Source organism: Balaenoptera ricei, chromosome 12 (assembly GCF_028023285.1).
Source record: "Balaenoptera ricei isolate mBalRic1 chromosome 12, mBalRic1.hap2, whole genome shotgun sequence".
In the NCBI taxonomy this organism is placed as follows: domain Eukaryota; kingdom Metazoa; phylum Chordata; class Mammalia; order Artiodactyla; family Balaenopteridae; genus Balaenoptera; species Balaenoptera ricei.
The window spans coordinates 44,771,657-44,788,285 of NC_082650.1; the positions used below are offsets into that span (position 1 = coordinate 44,771,657).

General features: G+C 41.4%; 1 protein-coding gene across 1 annotated transcript; it reads right to left on the reverse strand.

The window, feature by feature from the left end:
• Positions 1-1,759: 1,759 nt before the first annotated feature.
• Positions 1,760-3,919, reverse strand: CALHM6 (calcium homeostasis modulator family member 6). Its single transcript, XM_059941981.1, has 2 exons — positions 3,391-3,919; positions 1,760-2,321 (listed from the first exon to the last, which is right to left on the reverse strand). Exons 1-2 carry the CDS (start codon positions 3,916-3,918, stop codon positions 1,899-1,901), a joined length of 951 nt encoding a protein of 316 aa, XP_059797964.1. The 5' UTR covers position 3,919; the 3' UTR covers positions 1,760-1,898.
• Between the last annotated feature and the right edge of the window lie 12,710 nt (positions 3,920-16,629).

The window sequence follows — 16,629 nt, forward strand, 5'->3', positions numbered from 1 at the left end:
GTAAATTGTTATGTATATATACATGGAACTATGATATTTTATATGAAAAATGTGCAGAGCCACATTTATAGTATGAGATAATGTTTGTCTAGACATGGAGTATACAGCTTCCTCTGGGAAGAACATATTGCAAAGGAATGAGGTGATTTCACTTTTTCTTTCACACATTTCTCCATCATCATTTTTTATCTTAAGCATATATACTTTCACAATAATATTAAAGACGGTGCAAGAGAAAGTGGAGCATAAGTCAATAAAATGGAACATGAGACTACTGAAGACAGTATTATACGTAAGTATAAATGGTAGGCCAGAAAAAACAATTTTGAAGAGAAGAATATACTAAAGAAATTTTAAAATAAAGGAAGCAAAAATGAAAGTAGGCATGATATGATTTTCAAAATTATTCATTAGGGAATAGAAAAGAACTGATCATGCAGTTTCTCTGCCAACTTTCTTGCAATATATGACTCTCAATAACAGGATATTCAGCTCTACTGACCAGTACTTTTTAATGGCCCCTATGCAACAAAGGGCAAATAGAAGCAGGAGCAAGCATCTGCCAAAAGAGGAAGAAGGGCTAAAAATGATCTGTGCTCAGTTGTTTTACAAAGTTTTCATAAGTCATTTTTTTAAATGCACAGAACAGCCATAAATTTGGAAGATGGACAGGAATGTCAATCTAAGATCCCCTGAAAAGTCCTGGCATTATCAAGCAACAGAATTTTACCTATAGATATTTTTGTTCTCAAAAAAAATCCTTGCATCCTTTCCATCAACAAATCCTGTCAAAGTCTACCTTGAATCTATCTTCTTTTTCTGTCTTCATCACCATCAACCAGGTTCAAGTTCACTCCCACCTATTTCCCCTGCAGTAGCCTCCTGATTAATCTCTCCGTTGCCACCCTGGCTCTCCCTCTTCCCCCTGCCATTCCTTTTCCCACAAGAAAAGCAGATCAATCTTCCTGAGATGTTCATAGGATGAAAACCAAAATCCTTTGCATGACTTCGAGGGGCTGCACGAGCTGTCCCTTGCACATTTTCTCCAGTCACCTTTAAGGCTTCTGACTGTACTAAGATCTTCCTCACCTCAGTCTTTGTACATACTGTTCTGCAAACTGAAATGCTCTTCTCTGACTCTACAGATTTCAGTTTCTCACAGACCTCCCCAATCCCCTCCTCCTCAATCTAAATCAGCTCACAATTTGTATTTCTATATTTATTTGTATGGTGTAGGCTTTACCTGACTTCCCCAGTCCGTTGAAGCTGTGTAGTGACCATATGAGGGTTCATAATACTATCCTTTCTACCTTTGTGTATTTTTGAAATTTACCACAATAAACAGCTTTAAAAATTTCCTTCTGATCCTACAAACTAAATACAGGTTATGCCTGCAATTATCATAGTTTTTCAAATTTTGTTTTTAAAAAAATTTACTTCCCTTTTCATGATGATTTTTTTTTGTATTTTGTTTTAGTAGCCATAAAATGCCAGTATTTTAAAGTTCCAAACAATGTGCTGTCTGCATGAAAGTGAATTTGAAATTAACATCAGATACCCTAAAAGCAAGGTCTGAAGTTCAATTGTTCTTTTGCTGTTTTTGCTGCTAAATTCTTTTATTTGAAAGCAGCATTATTTTTCAGTGAAAAAGACCCTAGGCTAGGGATATAAAAATTCTGATTTAGTTCTAGCTTGTCACTTTGAGTGAACCATTTAACCTTGTTTCCTTTTTTTTTTATAATATAATAAAGAGATAACGTTCTAAATTTTTATTTGATTTAATATGCTATGTTTCCATAATTTGGAAGACCAAAAAAAAAAAAAGTCATAAACAATACCAATGTTTAATTTTGTTAATGAATCAATAACTCAAAAGAACTTTTTTCCTATTCATAAGGTCATACGTCTGGAGTGCTGTTGATATCAGATGAATCTACAAAGCCAAGAACAGGAACCACTGCATCTTCTTTGGAAGATCTGATACTTCGATTCTTCTCTTTTCTGTTCACATATTTGTGCAAAATGCTGTAGTACTGTTCCTTTGGATTGAAAGTATATAGTGATGAAATTTGCTGCCAGTCTTTTATGCTTGGAGTGTTGTATTCCTTTGGATGTGAACACTCAAAGAAACACTTGATATTTTCTTTTGCCAGTTCGGTTGCGTGTTCTGTGGCTTGACTTTTAAGGATCCGCTGCTCCTGTTCCAGATAGATTTTCCAAAATTTCAGCTGCAGGAAGCTAACTGGAGATAGGCATCGGGTGATGGATGTAAAACTCAGGAGGACAATGATAACAACTGCTATCAGGGCCCAGCCCAACACCTTAGGAAAACACAACAAAGTAGCAATTTAGTCACATTTTTTTCTTAGAAATTTTTAAATCCTCAGATAAAGTTTGAACTACTCAGAGTTACGATGATGAACAAGCAACAGTTTTAGGTCTTAATCCCTTAAGAGAAAGAAGTGGCAGTAACCTCTCGAACCCCTCAGTACAAGTGCTCATTTGACAAGACAGTCATTTTCCAAGGCATGTCAGGGGCCCAAGGAGGAGTTTATATGTCGAATCCCTGGAACTCAAAACGTGGAATTTCAGAAAATCCAATGAAACAAACATTCATTTCCAAGAACCTCTTAGCTTTACAGGCCCAGAAGTAGTGTGGGGTGATGGCTTTATAGCCAGGCAGACCCATTTTAACTGTAACAATTCTGACTGGACAAACAACTTGACCTGGACTCGGTGTATTCGCTGTAAAGACAAAAGAGAATAATAAAGGAAGTAAAGGACCCAGCACGGTGACTGGTACAGAGTGGATGCCTGACACTATACGAGTGCCCAAGTGCCTTTCTCCCTTTCATTAGTTACCCTCAATATTTTGTAATAACCTATAAGGGAAGAGCCTCTGAAGAAGAATACACACACACGTGTAACTGAATCTCTGTGCTGTACACCTGAAACTAACACGATATTGTAAATCAACTGTACTTCAATTCAAAAAAGAAAAGAAAAGCAAAAGCACCGAGATAGAAAGGAAGGAAGGAAGGGGGTTAGGGGAAAGGAGGAAGAAAGAAAGGAAGGAGGGAGGGAAGAAAGAAAGAAAGAAGGAAAGAAAGAAAAGAAAAAGAAAGAAAGAAAGAAAGAAAGAGAAAGAAAGAAGGAAGGAAAGAAAGGGAAAGAAAGAAAGAAGGAAGGAAAGAAAGAAAGAGAGGAAGGGAGGGAGGGAGGAGGAAGGAAGGAATGCCTATCGGCTCATGAGAAGCCAACAACCATTCTAGTTAGTCTTCGGGTGTCGTACGTCTGGAGAAAGGGCACGCATTTCTACCTCCCCCGTTCATCCCCGTAGAAGCCCGTCCCTCTGCGATCCCCCCAGCGCGTCCAGCGCGGGCGCCCGACCTGCGACTGGGCCTTGAGCTCCTTCTGCAGGTCCTGCACGTCGGGCGCCTGGACCTGATGGCAGGGCACCAGCGGCAGCTGGGCCGCGCAGCCGGGGCTGCGGCCGAAGCACAGGCGCCGCGCCACGAAGGCGCTCCCGCTGGCGGCGCACTCGTAGAAGGAGCCCCCGAGCAGCGCCACGGCCACCCAGGTGAGCGGCGCGACCGCAGCGACAGCGCTGAGCTGCGCGCACACCAGGGCCCCGCGCAGCGCTGCGCCGCAGTCAATGCGCGCGCCCGGCGCGCAGCAGCCGGTGAGCAGGCGCCAGGTGCGCGCGCTCAGCACGTAGCCCAGGAGGAAGAGCGCCAGCGCCGGCACCAGCAGGAAGACCAGGCCGTAGGGCAGGTTCCAGGCGGCGCTGCACGGGCACTGGAACACCGCGGTGGAGAAGACGCGCTCCCCGCCCGCCGTCAGCAGGCTCACCAGGCCGTAACCCAGCGCATTGCGGTGCTTGAGGAGCAGGTCCAGCACCGCCCGAAACTTCTCCATGGGTCTCCTACCCCAGGGCGCCGTGGACGGGCCCGTGTGCTTCTGCCTCTTCGCTGCCCGGCTCCTCGAATGATTTGGAGAGGGTCTGGGGTCGGGTTTTCCCTGCTCTGCTAAGCCGCGCCTTCCAAAAAAGAAAGAGGTCTTCTCTGGGCTTCCTGAGCTTTTGCTTTCTTATTTCAACCAGATTAGGTATGGCAGACTCAAACACACACACCACTGAGCTCCCCAGTACCCACCCCTTTCCAGAAGCGGAGGTACTGGTGACCCCTAGCCCTCAATTCAGGAACTCTGAGGGAAGATAGGCCCTGTTCCATTGTGTTTTGTTTCCTCCTAACTGACAAGGGGACTTTCCTTCCCCTTAATGACCCATATGCAGTCACCAAATGAAAAGAATACTTTTTACTTGGGTAAACGGGGAAAAACACCAGCTTTCTCTCCATGGCAGCCACCCTGGCTCCTAAACCCACTCCCAGGCAGACCAAACAATTACAAAAAACGAAACAAAACCAAAACAACGAAACAAAACTGATTATTTAGAGGAAACATTATTCAAGGGCAAATTTCCAGTTTCTCTTTCATAAACTAAATCGCGGCAAAGCCCCACTCAAATTCCAGTACGTCCATGACGTCTGTCTCCTTTCTGTCCCCCTTCTGGACAGAACTGCCACTGTCCTCTCCTCTGCCTGGTCTCCTGCAGGACATTAGCCTGAATAGACGGTATTGACTTCTGCCTCTTTTTTTTTTCTTCCTCGCAGGTGGGTCCTAACACTGGCAGTACGTGGAGAAAAGTGTCGAATCCTTACTCAGTGACCACCAAGTTGATCAGCAGAAGAGAGCGGTACATAGTTGCTCAAAAAACACTAGTTGAAACCAAAAAATTTCAATCTGCAGCCACATCTAGCTAACAGTATTTCCTCTACTTTCAGTGTTCTCAAAGCAGCATTTCTCGGACACAAGGTAAAACCACTTCTGTGAAACTGAGCCTTACTCCGTGCGGCTCTAGAGTGAGGTGAGGTGTACTTGAGAGAACATGGGCTGTGAAGTCAGGTGCATTGTGTGTGTGTATGTGTGTGTTTAATAAGTTAGCTCCCCCTAGACTCATCATGCTCATTTGTAAAAGCAGAATATAGTGCTCACTTTTCAAGATTGTTGAGACAAGTAAATTGCGTAGCATCTGTAAAGCACTTTTACACACAGGGTGTGCCTATTAATGAATGCTCAGTGTGAGGGATTACCTCTCACCTTGCAACTTCAGGAGGAGACAACAGACAACTGTGTTGTACATTATTTAAGAATCCAAATGAATGCTCTCTTTTAGATCAAGGATTGTATTCAGTGACTCAATGATCCTCCACGACCTTCAGAGGATCCGTGTGCCCTTAGCTGTCCATTTCACTTCAAGGAGGGTGTCTGGATACAGAGTCTGGGGTGGGGCAGGTCGCAGTCAACTGGTTGCCACTCAAGCCCATCCCCTAGGTTTGCCTTATTTATCTGGGAAGAACAGGTAGCCCACAGAGCCGAATGAACTGTTAGAGACGGGGCAGGAAACATGTTACTCTTTTCTTAGTTCAACTTGCCTCCTGAGCTCCCTCCCACCACCAGTGCCTGGCACAAAACCACCTGGCACTGGGATGAATAACTGCTCTCTCTGTGTGAGTGTTCAGAAGCTGTCCTCAGATCAAGGTCCTTTCTGTCATGCTGGACAGTTGGGGCCCTCTTCTCTGGAGCTGGACCAGGTACTGCCAGGCTTCCTGTAAACTTGCATCAAAGTTGCATGTTTGAGGCAAATCACTTCTGCTATGACTATCATCTCTGTAAGCCCACATCTGCAAAAAATCTTCCTTCCCTTTTCCTGTGGGTGACCCTCTGCCACCCTACTCCTCTGAGGTGTTGCCTCCTTTTCCACGCTTTCCACATACCATCACGAACAAATTCCACTATATCACAACCTTTGTGCAGATGGCTTTATCCAAATCTCCCTTAATTGTAACCTAACTCAAACATACCCTTCCATTCTCTTGAATGAGATTTATTTATTCTCCCACATTTCTCAGAACAAGAGGGAGGGCTGGCATTCCCCCACCACTACATCCAAACCTGGGCTTTTTCCATCACTTCTAACAGTTTATTCTCCATCAGGGCTCAAGCTGTTCAGCATGACCTCCTCCGTCACCTCAGTCCTGCTATCTGTTTTCATTCCCTTCATTTATTAAGACATTTGCATCTGGCGACAGCCTTCCTCTTCTTCCTGGCCGCTGTCAAGGATTTGGTTTCATTTATTTTTAGTTACTATCCTGACTAGAGTAATTCGTTTGTTAACCAATTTATTAATCAGTTCATTTGTTCATTCAGTCATTCATTTAAAGGTTTAATAAGCACCCAGAATATCCTAGGTACCTATAAAAGTGCCTGGTGTTATTGGGTACAACAAGGAACAAGACCAAGAGATGCCCTGCTTTCATTGAGCTTATGTTCTAGTGGAGAGGATATAGACGATGAGGGGGAATGTCCTCAGGTTATGCAGATAATTAAAATGCAATCATGTGGTACAGAGTGTCCTGAGAAAGCCTCTATGAGGAGAGGACATTTAAGCAGAAACGGGAATGACAAAGGCTCTGGGTGTAAAGGAGCTTAGTATTCTGCGGTTAGAAAGACAGCCGGAGTGACGAGAGCATTGAGAGTGAGAAGGAAGGTGGCGCATCACGAGGGCAGAGCTGCAGGTGGAAGGTCAGGTTTAGGGGCTTTATAGACCAGAGTATGCGGTTTATGATCCTGCCCCCAGAAACTCATTACAGACTGAGCTGCATCCTCACCTACTATCCTGTCAGCTTGTGTCTCTAAACACCACCTCCTGGGGATGCCACCACTGTGCTCCCCCTGATCACAGATCTCCCAGATAAGACGATCCTTCTGTACTTATTCCAGGTTTCCATAACTATTAGAGTCCAGCTGCGGCCCACCAGCCGGAATTTCCTCCCAGCCCCTGATTTGAGTCTAGCGCCCGGACACCCACCCCTACCACCTCTGGAGCAGTAGGTGGTTCTAGTTCTGGGTCTACTGAAGATTGTCCAGCCCTTTGTACCTGGCTCTGTTCTGAGAGGACATTGCTCAGAAGTTCAGCCCTTAGTGCAAATAGAGTAACATAGTAATTCAAGAAGAGTCAAGAATTTTCTCTGAGAGTACACTAAATAATATTTGAAAGAACTTTACACTTTTGAAAACCTATAATTTAACACCAATTTACTTTAGCTTTTAAGAAATGAGTGAGAGACTCTCATGTTAAACACAGCGAAAAACCAATGGTTATGGGTTTTGTTTTGTTTTTTTAAACTGTAGTACTTTGTTTCTCAACACTGTTATTATCGGTGTCAGAAATGGGTTTCAGAAACCACAAAACATTTCTTGGAAAAGAAAGCAAGAGAAAGTCTTGAAAGGAAGTGTACATTCACACTGTGAATCTGAAAGTTCCTTGCAGTCATCCTCAAGCGAGCTGGGTGTCAAACATTAGTCTCTGTAGTTCTCATGAGAACTTAAACTAGTTGTATGGTCCTGCTTGGAATACAACTGCTAGATTCCAGCGGTCAATCCTGGTCCCAGGACCCACGAGAGTAAAATCAAATTAAGGTTCATATATCTTTTAAGTATCTGCAATATGCAAGGCACAACTTTGGATGCCAAAATAACACGTAAATTTAGAACGTCTGACATTCTGAATCTTAGAGTATACCTTTCTGCATGCTGTAATTTGTGGAATATACTGTTTATGTTAAGTAATGTATTTGAGAGTCTGGGACCTGTTAATATAATAAGATTTTTGAATGTTTATAAAAGTTCTTCCTCTGGAAGTATAAAGCGGAAAGAAGGAAAGTTCAGACTTTTCCTTAGCACAGCAGTGTCATTTGCTAAGTGGCAGTCCCATAACATTTCAAGTAACCTTTTAATAGATTAGGTTCCCCTTTTCTGAGCATGAATTTCCTAAACCTATCACAGAATTTTAAGTATTCTGTGATTCCCACCCCCCAAATTTTTTTTCTTATGGTAGATGATTATTTTAACTCTGAGAACCTAGATGTGGCCTGTCTTCGTTGTCACCACCATCATCATCATCTGATACCATAACAGGCTATTAAAGGTCCTAGTTTTCCTTCCATGGTTCTTAAGACCTGTATCTATTAGGAATCTTGATAAACACGCATTAAATTGTGTTCTCCCATCGATTCAGATAGTCATTTTAGAGGTGATTTTAACATGGGATAGAGCTTCACTGCCAATGGCCATTTATACTTTGCTTCATCACAAGCCTAGTTCCCCTGAACTCAAATTTCGTTTGCTAGTTTATGAACTATGACCAAAGATTTGGATTTCCAAAGATAATAATAATGAATAACAAATAAGATTGAAGGATTAGGATAAAGAAAATGAAAATAACTTAATAGGAGAAAATTTGTGTTTCTTCAAATTATAAAAGTGACTATTGCAAAATCTCAAAAATTTAAATCAACTCATTGGCGAAGTTAAACTGTTGTGAAAGATCTTCCCTAAAAGAATAAATCACATGAAATATGCTGCATATTTAAAACATTCACAATCAGATAAGGTTCAGTTGTAGAGAACTATATATATATAAATTATGGGCATCTATGCAATAGCATACAAAGCAGATCCATATGATTGAGGTCGATCTGTATGTGCTGGTATGGTTGAAAAGACAGAGTAGACATGGTAATTGAAAAAGGCAAGCAAAAACACTGCATGTCACACAATCCATTTGTGTAAAAATAAAGCAAAAAATTTTAAGATATATATATACAGTATTTGATTTTTTAACATGCATATGTTATTTCTACAATTAAAAAAAACTAATATAAAATGCCTTGATGTAATGAGAAGGTCTAAGGAGCAACTCTGGGAAGAGGCTTTTTCAGTCTCTTCTTTCTCTTTCTTTGCACACAGGGCTCGTATCAAGGGCTGCTCCCTGAACCTAGAATCCTAATAACTCACCTCTTGTTGCCGAAAGTAATAAATCTTAGTGAGAAACTGTGTTTAAAGAATATGGAAGATAAAGAACCGTTTGAGAACTGAAAGGTGTCAAAAATCAATAGGAGGATAAGTGGAAAAGATGGGATCGGGATCTGGTGGCGTCTGCCCAAGCCCTGGGGGATACAGGATGGAAAGAGCCACCTGCCTCTTTCAGACAAGGCTCCAGCTGTGCTCTGTAGAGTCTTCTGTGTGCCCACTGTTGGGACAGAAACAAGGCTGAGGGGAAAGGTGGGTGGAGAGGAAAGGAGGTGGGTGAGAGGCTGAAACTCACTAATCTTCCCAAAAGAAACAAACCGAAAGTCCAAACCGGTCATGACATGGAGCTCACGGTCCAGAATATCTGGGTAGTGTGTGATAGTCTCCACATCAGGTCTTCATGTGGCCCCTCTTGGTGCTCAGACTATGAATTAACAGTAAGAGATTAATCCGTTTGCCACAGACAATGCCTAGTGGAGGAACAGGGCCAGGACAACCACAGGAAACACTCCTTCCTGAAAGGGAAAAATGGAAGTGAGCGGCAGGCACCGACTGGCCTGTTACAATTCTGAATTACTCCTGGGCAAACAGCACAGGGGTCCCTACCCTGGTGACTGCAAAACGTTCTTTGATTCTCATGACTTGACCCTCTGGAAGGTCTTCTGTTATCTTCCTTGGCTCGATACTACTTAATGCGCATTTGCCCTTCTTGGTGGCTGAGTAGTTTTCTTCATCCATGTGCTACTCGTACAACGTTGAAGGACCACAGGTCCAGTTGGGATTACGATTCCTTTGACTGTAAATGTCTCTCAGATTTTCATAAGCTTCTTGTTTTTTTTATTCAGTAAACTATATTTGCCAATACTTATACTCAGTTGTTTTCAAAACATGGTTCTCAGATCTGCTATATCCTTTTGCTTTCTTGCTCCATTCTCTCTCTAGGTAAAGATATAGGTATAGGTATAGGTATAGGTATAGGTATAGGTATAGGTATAGGTATAGGTATAGGTATAGGTATAGGTATAGATATAATCTGTCTCTCTCTTGCCATTACAGGTACCCTGAGTAAACATGAGACTACAGTTTTCTGTAGAAAAATTGTACTTTGATCTTTGTCCTGGCTCTTTATCCAATTGAATATCTTAATTTTACCTTTGCCTTGAAGTTCCTTAATTTACTGAGAGGTATTACCAATAGGTGTGGAGACCATACTTTTAACTTGGCCTTTCCATGGGTTTATTTTAATGGACTTTGTCTTTTGAGGTTTCCTCAATTTCCCTCTTAGTGTTTGGAGTCTAAACTCATCAGGTTTTCCAGTTTTGCAAGCCCTAGTTTTGTGAAATATCTCTATTCCTGTTCATTTCTGCTTACAAATCAACCAGTTCCTTTTTTAGCTTATAAAGCCTTGCCAAGACATAGCCAGTAGCAACCAACACACACTAGAAACATTGTTTTCCAATCTTTCTCCCTAGAGTCACATTTTTTGAAGCTACATAATCTTCCTTCCAAGTTAAGGCATGAGTCAGTTTTATCAACAACCACATAAGAAGAAATGCCATCTCTCCAGCCTCCATGATCAGTTTCCGTGCTTTCCATCCACCACTGGACTGCTAAGCTATTGCCACATATTTTAGGAGAGGAAGTGAAATGTCTTTAAAGAATCTAGTAATAAAATACAGAAAAATAGTTCTCTCCCTTTGGTTGCTGCCCACAGCTAAAGTACAAAGAAAATCCCTCCCTCAAGTAATTCACGTATGTGTGAGTATGGGAAGATGGTGGAGAAATGGGACAAATAGTGAGGAAGACAAAAGGAGATTTTTATCATGGAAATGCCCTGTTCCGGTATCAATATCTGGTCAGAACTAGTCACAAGGCTCTACCTAACTGCAAGGGAAAGAAGAAGTATGGTCCTCTCCCAGGACTTTGAGGAAAAGAGAACTGGACATGGGATGTGTCTACCATGTCTTCTATGACCATTCTTTTTTTTTTTTTTCTATGACCATTCTTTTTCAGTTCCCCCATCCATCCCTTGACCTTTTTTAGCCTCATATTTGTTTTCTTATTTCATATGATAGTTTTATAGTCTTTTATTTGCTGCTTACTATGTCTTTCAAATTCCCCAACTAGATTATCCATTTCATGAGGGCAAGGACCATGTTTGATTTAATCCCTTTTTGGTCACACAGGTCTTAGCATAGTACCCAGGACATTATAGGTGTTCAATAAATATTTGTGGGACTAATGAGTGAATCAGTGAATGAATGAATGAATAAGAAGCAGACTTGGATATTCTCTGTTCTTACCGCAGAGTCAACACCATGCCTGCTTTCTTCAGCTCAGAACTTGAGCCCTTCTGGGCATGCCACCCAGCTCAGAATAACGTAAAGCATCTTGAATTGCCAACCTTGTGACAGACAGTAGGTAAGTCTATCCAGACAAGAATAGGGCAATACCAGGGAGAGGACAAGGCCATCGGGCTGGTCCCGGTACAGCTGTAGGGCCACCTGGACACCCATTCCCACCCACTTTCATCAGCGTCACCAAACCACAGTGGGGGATGTTTGCTAGGGCCACAGGCCTTGGCAGAGCAGGGACTGTCCCGTGACTTCCTCCTGGCCTCCTTCCTGCCCGGCATAGCTTGTTTACTCAGCAGAGTTGTCTGGAATGTAGTGCTCAACTTCCCCACTATCTGCCCCATTTCTCCACCATCTTCCCATACCCATACATAACTGAATTACTTAGGGGAGAGATTTTTCTTTGTACTTTAGCTGTAGACAGCAACCAAAGGGAAATAACTATTTTTCTATATTTTATTATTAGATTCCATAAAGAGGTTTCACTTCCTTTCTTGGAAGCAATGAACTGAGCCTGAGTAGGTTTTGTTGACACTTAGACTCAGACTATTTGTGACTCTACTTTGGTATGCTACCTGACCTCCCCCAGTAGGGCTAGGCACCTGCAGTACTTCCCTTATTAAGTTAATTTAAGTTTGACTATTTATTACACTCTTCTGGTTCTCCTCCTAACTTGATGACTTCATCTGAGTCTCCTTCCCAGGCTCCTCTGCCTTCCAACCATTAATATTGGTGCTCACTAAATTTCAATCCTTTCCACATAAACTTCCGAATAATCTCCTCTTGGTGCCACCACTGACTACCTGTGTGACCTTGGGCAAGCCAGTTGGCCTCTCTGTGCCTCGATTCTCTCATCTGTAAAATGAAAATAATATTACCTTGCCTGATTGGGTTGTTGTTTAGATAGTGAGTTGTTACAAGTAACATTCTTAGCACAATGCCTGGCACATAGTAAATGCTCAAAAAGCGTTGTCAGTTATCCTTATTCTCCTTTCCCTTGGCTTTGACAGCCAACTGTATGTTACCATTTCCAAATTTCCATTTCCCGCTCCTCCTTTTCCTAAGTTCTAGATAGGCATTTCTGATTGCCTAGCGGATATTTTCACTTATATGTCCAGCAGTCACCTCAAACCCAGAACAGAACTCACTTTTCCCTAAAACTTATTTCTCCTCCAGAGTTTTGATGTCAGTTAAGGGTATCAGTCTTTCAAGCTAGGAAACTCAGGGTCAGCTGTGGATGCCAATCCATCTTCTGTGCAGCTCAGTTCTTCCTGAGGACCATTTCTCAAATTGGACCTCTCCATCCGCACTGAAAGTGGACAGACCCTTATTACCTCATCCCACTCTCTTTCTGCCACACAGTCATGAAAAAGGAATCTGAATATACCCTAGAAACTGTTATGCACATGTGAACAGGGTAGAAACATCTCATAGTAGTATTGTTTGCATTCTGCGAAAACTGGTTAAAAATGAAAGAACAAATATCCAACAACAGCAGACAAGATAAACTGCGAAATATTCAAACAATAGAATACTATACAGCAATGTAAATAAATACTACTATAGCAACAATCAACAACAAGGATGACTCTTAAAAGCATAATGTTGAGCAATAGAAATCAAACACAAAGAATATATTCAGTATGAGTCCATTCATAAAAAGTTCAGAAACAGACAAAACTAAACTTTACTTTCTGAGGATGTATACATAAGCGACAAAACTGTAGAGAAAAAGAAGTGATTAAGAATCACAAGGAAAGTGGTTATTGTCTTGGGGCCTTGACTGGGAGCTGTCTCAACCTTTGTCATACAATTTTTGTATTAAAAAATAAAGTGAGATAGTGTAAAGAACCCAGCACAGTACTTAGAACATTTTAGTTTCACAATTACACTTTGTAAAAGATTTTTCAACAGTGGTGACTCAGAGATGTGCTAGAGGGCGCTAAGGCACCATATTATAGGCTACTGTGCTCTATGGGGCCTTAACACTTAACTTGCTCTTCTAACCAAGAACCAAAGAAAGAACTGGAAGTTTAGTAAGCAAACTATCAGCCATCTTTATTTAATGAAATAAATTAATATAATTCAAAAATTTAAGTCTATAACTCACTTGAAATTATTTTGGGGAAGAACAGTCCAACAGCCAGTCTGATGGCATTGTAAACCTTATTTCCCAACCTAGGGTTGATCCAACTAACAGTAGAAAAGTCAAAACAGGCAGTGATGATTTAGGTGATGCCCTCACCCACACTACAGTGAAGAAATGCCAAGCAAGGTGTTTCCTCAACTGCAAAGTGGGAGGGTTAGACTAGATCATCTTCAGGGTGCTTCTTAACTCTAACATTCTATAATACACAATTCTAGCTTATTAAAGAAACAGTCATGGTCTCCAAAAATACAAACACTCAACCAAGAAGTGACAAAATTCAATCAAATGTGAAAAACAAAGAATTTTTAAAATGTGCCGAAACAGAACACAGAAGTTCCATTTTTTTCTTCCATGTAATGCTGGAGTTTAAAAAGTCAATGAGAGTGACAAACGACTGGATGTCTGAAAGATGTATTGTTTGTGAAAGAAATATTCTGTAGCCTCTTCTGTATCTCCACACCTGTTAATAACTATTTCAGCCAAATCTTTGTCTTCTTTAGAAGAGGGTGATAGGTGGGCTTATTTTGTAGAAAGTATGAGCTGGCCAACAAAAAACACTAGTTTTACAATGACTTCATTAATTTCAACCACCTGAAAAACCACAAACATCTATGACTAAGGGCAAAGTCCAGAAAACAATACTAAATTAAAGATGGATATGAATAAATTAGTAAATAATTTGTTTTTACCTTTATGACGCTCTTCTGTTTTGAAAGCGTCAAAATAACTCACAGTTTGAGTGCAGGATGAGACTAGAAACTAAAAACAGAAGTCTGATTTTGCTCTAATGGTGTATCTTACACTCTCTGTAAGCTGTCCTGAAGGATCCTAAACTCTGACGGAGTTGTAGTAATTTCTAAATTACAGGGATGTCCTTTAGTCTATCTTATTTTAAAAAATCTATTTTGACAAGAAAAATTTGCTTACTCTCTTCAGTTTCACAAGATTAAAGGTAAAAAATTGCTATATCAAAATAGGTTTGATATAACTATGCTGATAACTCAATTAATAGTTTAAATGATTATAATGTGGCATTTTGAACATTCCAAATAATTAAAGGCAAATGTTGGACTTCCCTGGTGGCGCAGTGGTTAAGAATCCGCCTGCCAATGCAGGGGACACGGGTTCGATCCCTGGTCCGGGAAGATCTCACATGCCGTGGAGCAACTAAGCCCGTGAGCCACAACTACTGAGCCTGCAATCTAAATCCCACGAGTCACAACTACTGAGCCCACGTGCTGCAACTACTGAAGCCCGTGTGCCTAGAGCCCACGCTCCGCGACAAGAGAAGCCACCGCAGTGAGAAGCCCTTGCCAGAGTCTTTTTGAGGAAGTCTGGTGTATTCCGGGGTGCCAAGGTGCGACTCTCCATGTGTGTAGGTGTGGCTGTAAAGCCAGCTGAATAAGCCACCCTCCCAGCCACACTGCCTGCCCACATTCCCTGCACCCACGCTGCACTGTCCTGTATTCTTTAGGAAGTCAGCTGTGCTGGCGTATCCTTGCTTGCTGGATTGCACTCAAAAGGCATCCTCATGGGTAACTGCTGAAGCTTAGCAACAGTCTGTTGATTACTGGTGGTTTACAACATCCCACACAAATGGTGTGTTATTTTAAGTTGTGCTTTGGCATCTGGGCTTTCTATCCCACAGGGGACCGCCACATGTGTAACAGCCATATAGCAGCTGTATGTGTATCTTGTTAACATCTGTCTTTTTTATGTACCCTGTCCTGAACATTGATTTTTTAGGGCTACCACATAGCCCAGAGGTGACAATGTTGAAACAGCTCTAGGATCTAGTGTGTGGGAGGTTAGTGATGTCAGCTCATTGTAAGAGCTGGAGCTTTGTATGTTAAGGTCTTTTGGGGCCACAGTCTTCTGTGCTCCATTCATATATTCAGTCAGTCAATTCATCAAGTATTTTTTGAATACCATGTATGTGCCAGGTACTGTGTAAGAACCATGTACATACAATAAGCAAGAGAGTGTAGTCCAAGGAATGTAGCCCCCAAGGAGTGTAGTCCAGTGGGGAAGACAGGTGGAGTAGCGACTTTTATAATCTCTTTATATCTCCTAAGTGTGAGCTACCCAAGGGCAATATTCAGTAATAGCAATGTTTTAAATTGTTATTGCAATTTATATTCAACTTTGATAAAAAGTTCTGTGAATTCATCTTTCAAAATAATCACATTTTCCTCTCTTCAATTCTTTTTGTATTAAGAACAGAGCTTTAAATATAGACTATATAAAGGGCTCCAAGAATTCTCCTCAGAGCTCTAATAAATGGCATGGGTCCATCCTTCCGTCAGTAAAACAAATTCCTTAGAGAGTGGGGTGAAGGAGCTAAGAAATCAAGAGTATCTGCCCAGAATCGCAATAAATGGGAATTTCTTTTATTTTACCGGTTGTCTCTTATCCTGGACAAAATTTTAGAAGTGGTAAATAATAAATGCTGAAAAATGGAGAAAAAGGAAAAGTAGGGAAAATTGACAAGATGTTCCCTTCAGACAGAAAGGTATTTCCAGTACCGTTGTTACTATTTCTTTGAAAGAAAAAGAAGGTACCTAAACCACCGAAAACTTTTTTGTTCAGAAAATAATTCCTAAATATATACTAAAATCACTTTTCATTGTTTAATTTGGAAAGTGATGGGCTGACTGAAATGTTTTTAGAAGCTCTTGCTTTAAGAAAATCTACCTTAAACCAAAGCCTCAAAGACCCCTCCCAAATCATTTGTGTTTCCTTTGAGATTCACCACGAAAATCATATGATTCTTCTACAGCACAGACTTCCCAATAAAACATGGAAAAGAAGCAGCACTTTTACTTTTCCCATGTGGAAGGTATTCCAACTGCCTGGATTACTCAAAATGCTCATACAATTGGTGTTATTTTAAAAAATTAAGTGGAGGGGGAAGAAAGGAGCACCTCCTCTGCACCCCCGTTTACCTTCCCAGTTTTGTTTCCCACCACCATTCCATTACACACCCTACACTCCAGCCACACGTCTAGGTGAAGTCCCTGAAACAGGCAGGCTGAAAATAGAAATGGCAGGAAGATTTGGACAATTTTCTGTTTATTAAGGGACAGTCAGGTGATTGGGTCAGAGCCAAGTCAGGCAATCTGCTCTTCTACAGTAAATGAGACTCAGAGACACAGTATCCTGAGGGCCCCTTGATTAATCATCTTTTGACCA

Excerpts from the sequence above, each read along its gene's own strand:
- CALHM6 (XM_059941981.1), bottom strand. The coding sequence starts at position 3,918 with ATGGAGAAGTTTCGGGCGGTGCTGGACCTGCTCCTCAAGCACCGCAAT. Across the intron at positions 2,322-3,390 it reads AGCTCAAGGCCCAGTCGCAG|GTGTTGGGCTGGGCCCTGAT; the intron begins GTCGGGCGCCCG and ends TGTTTTCCTAAG.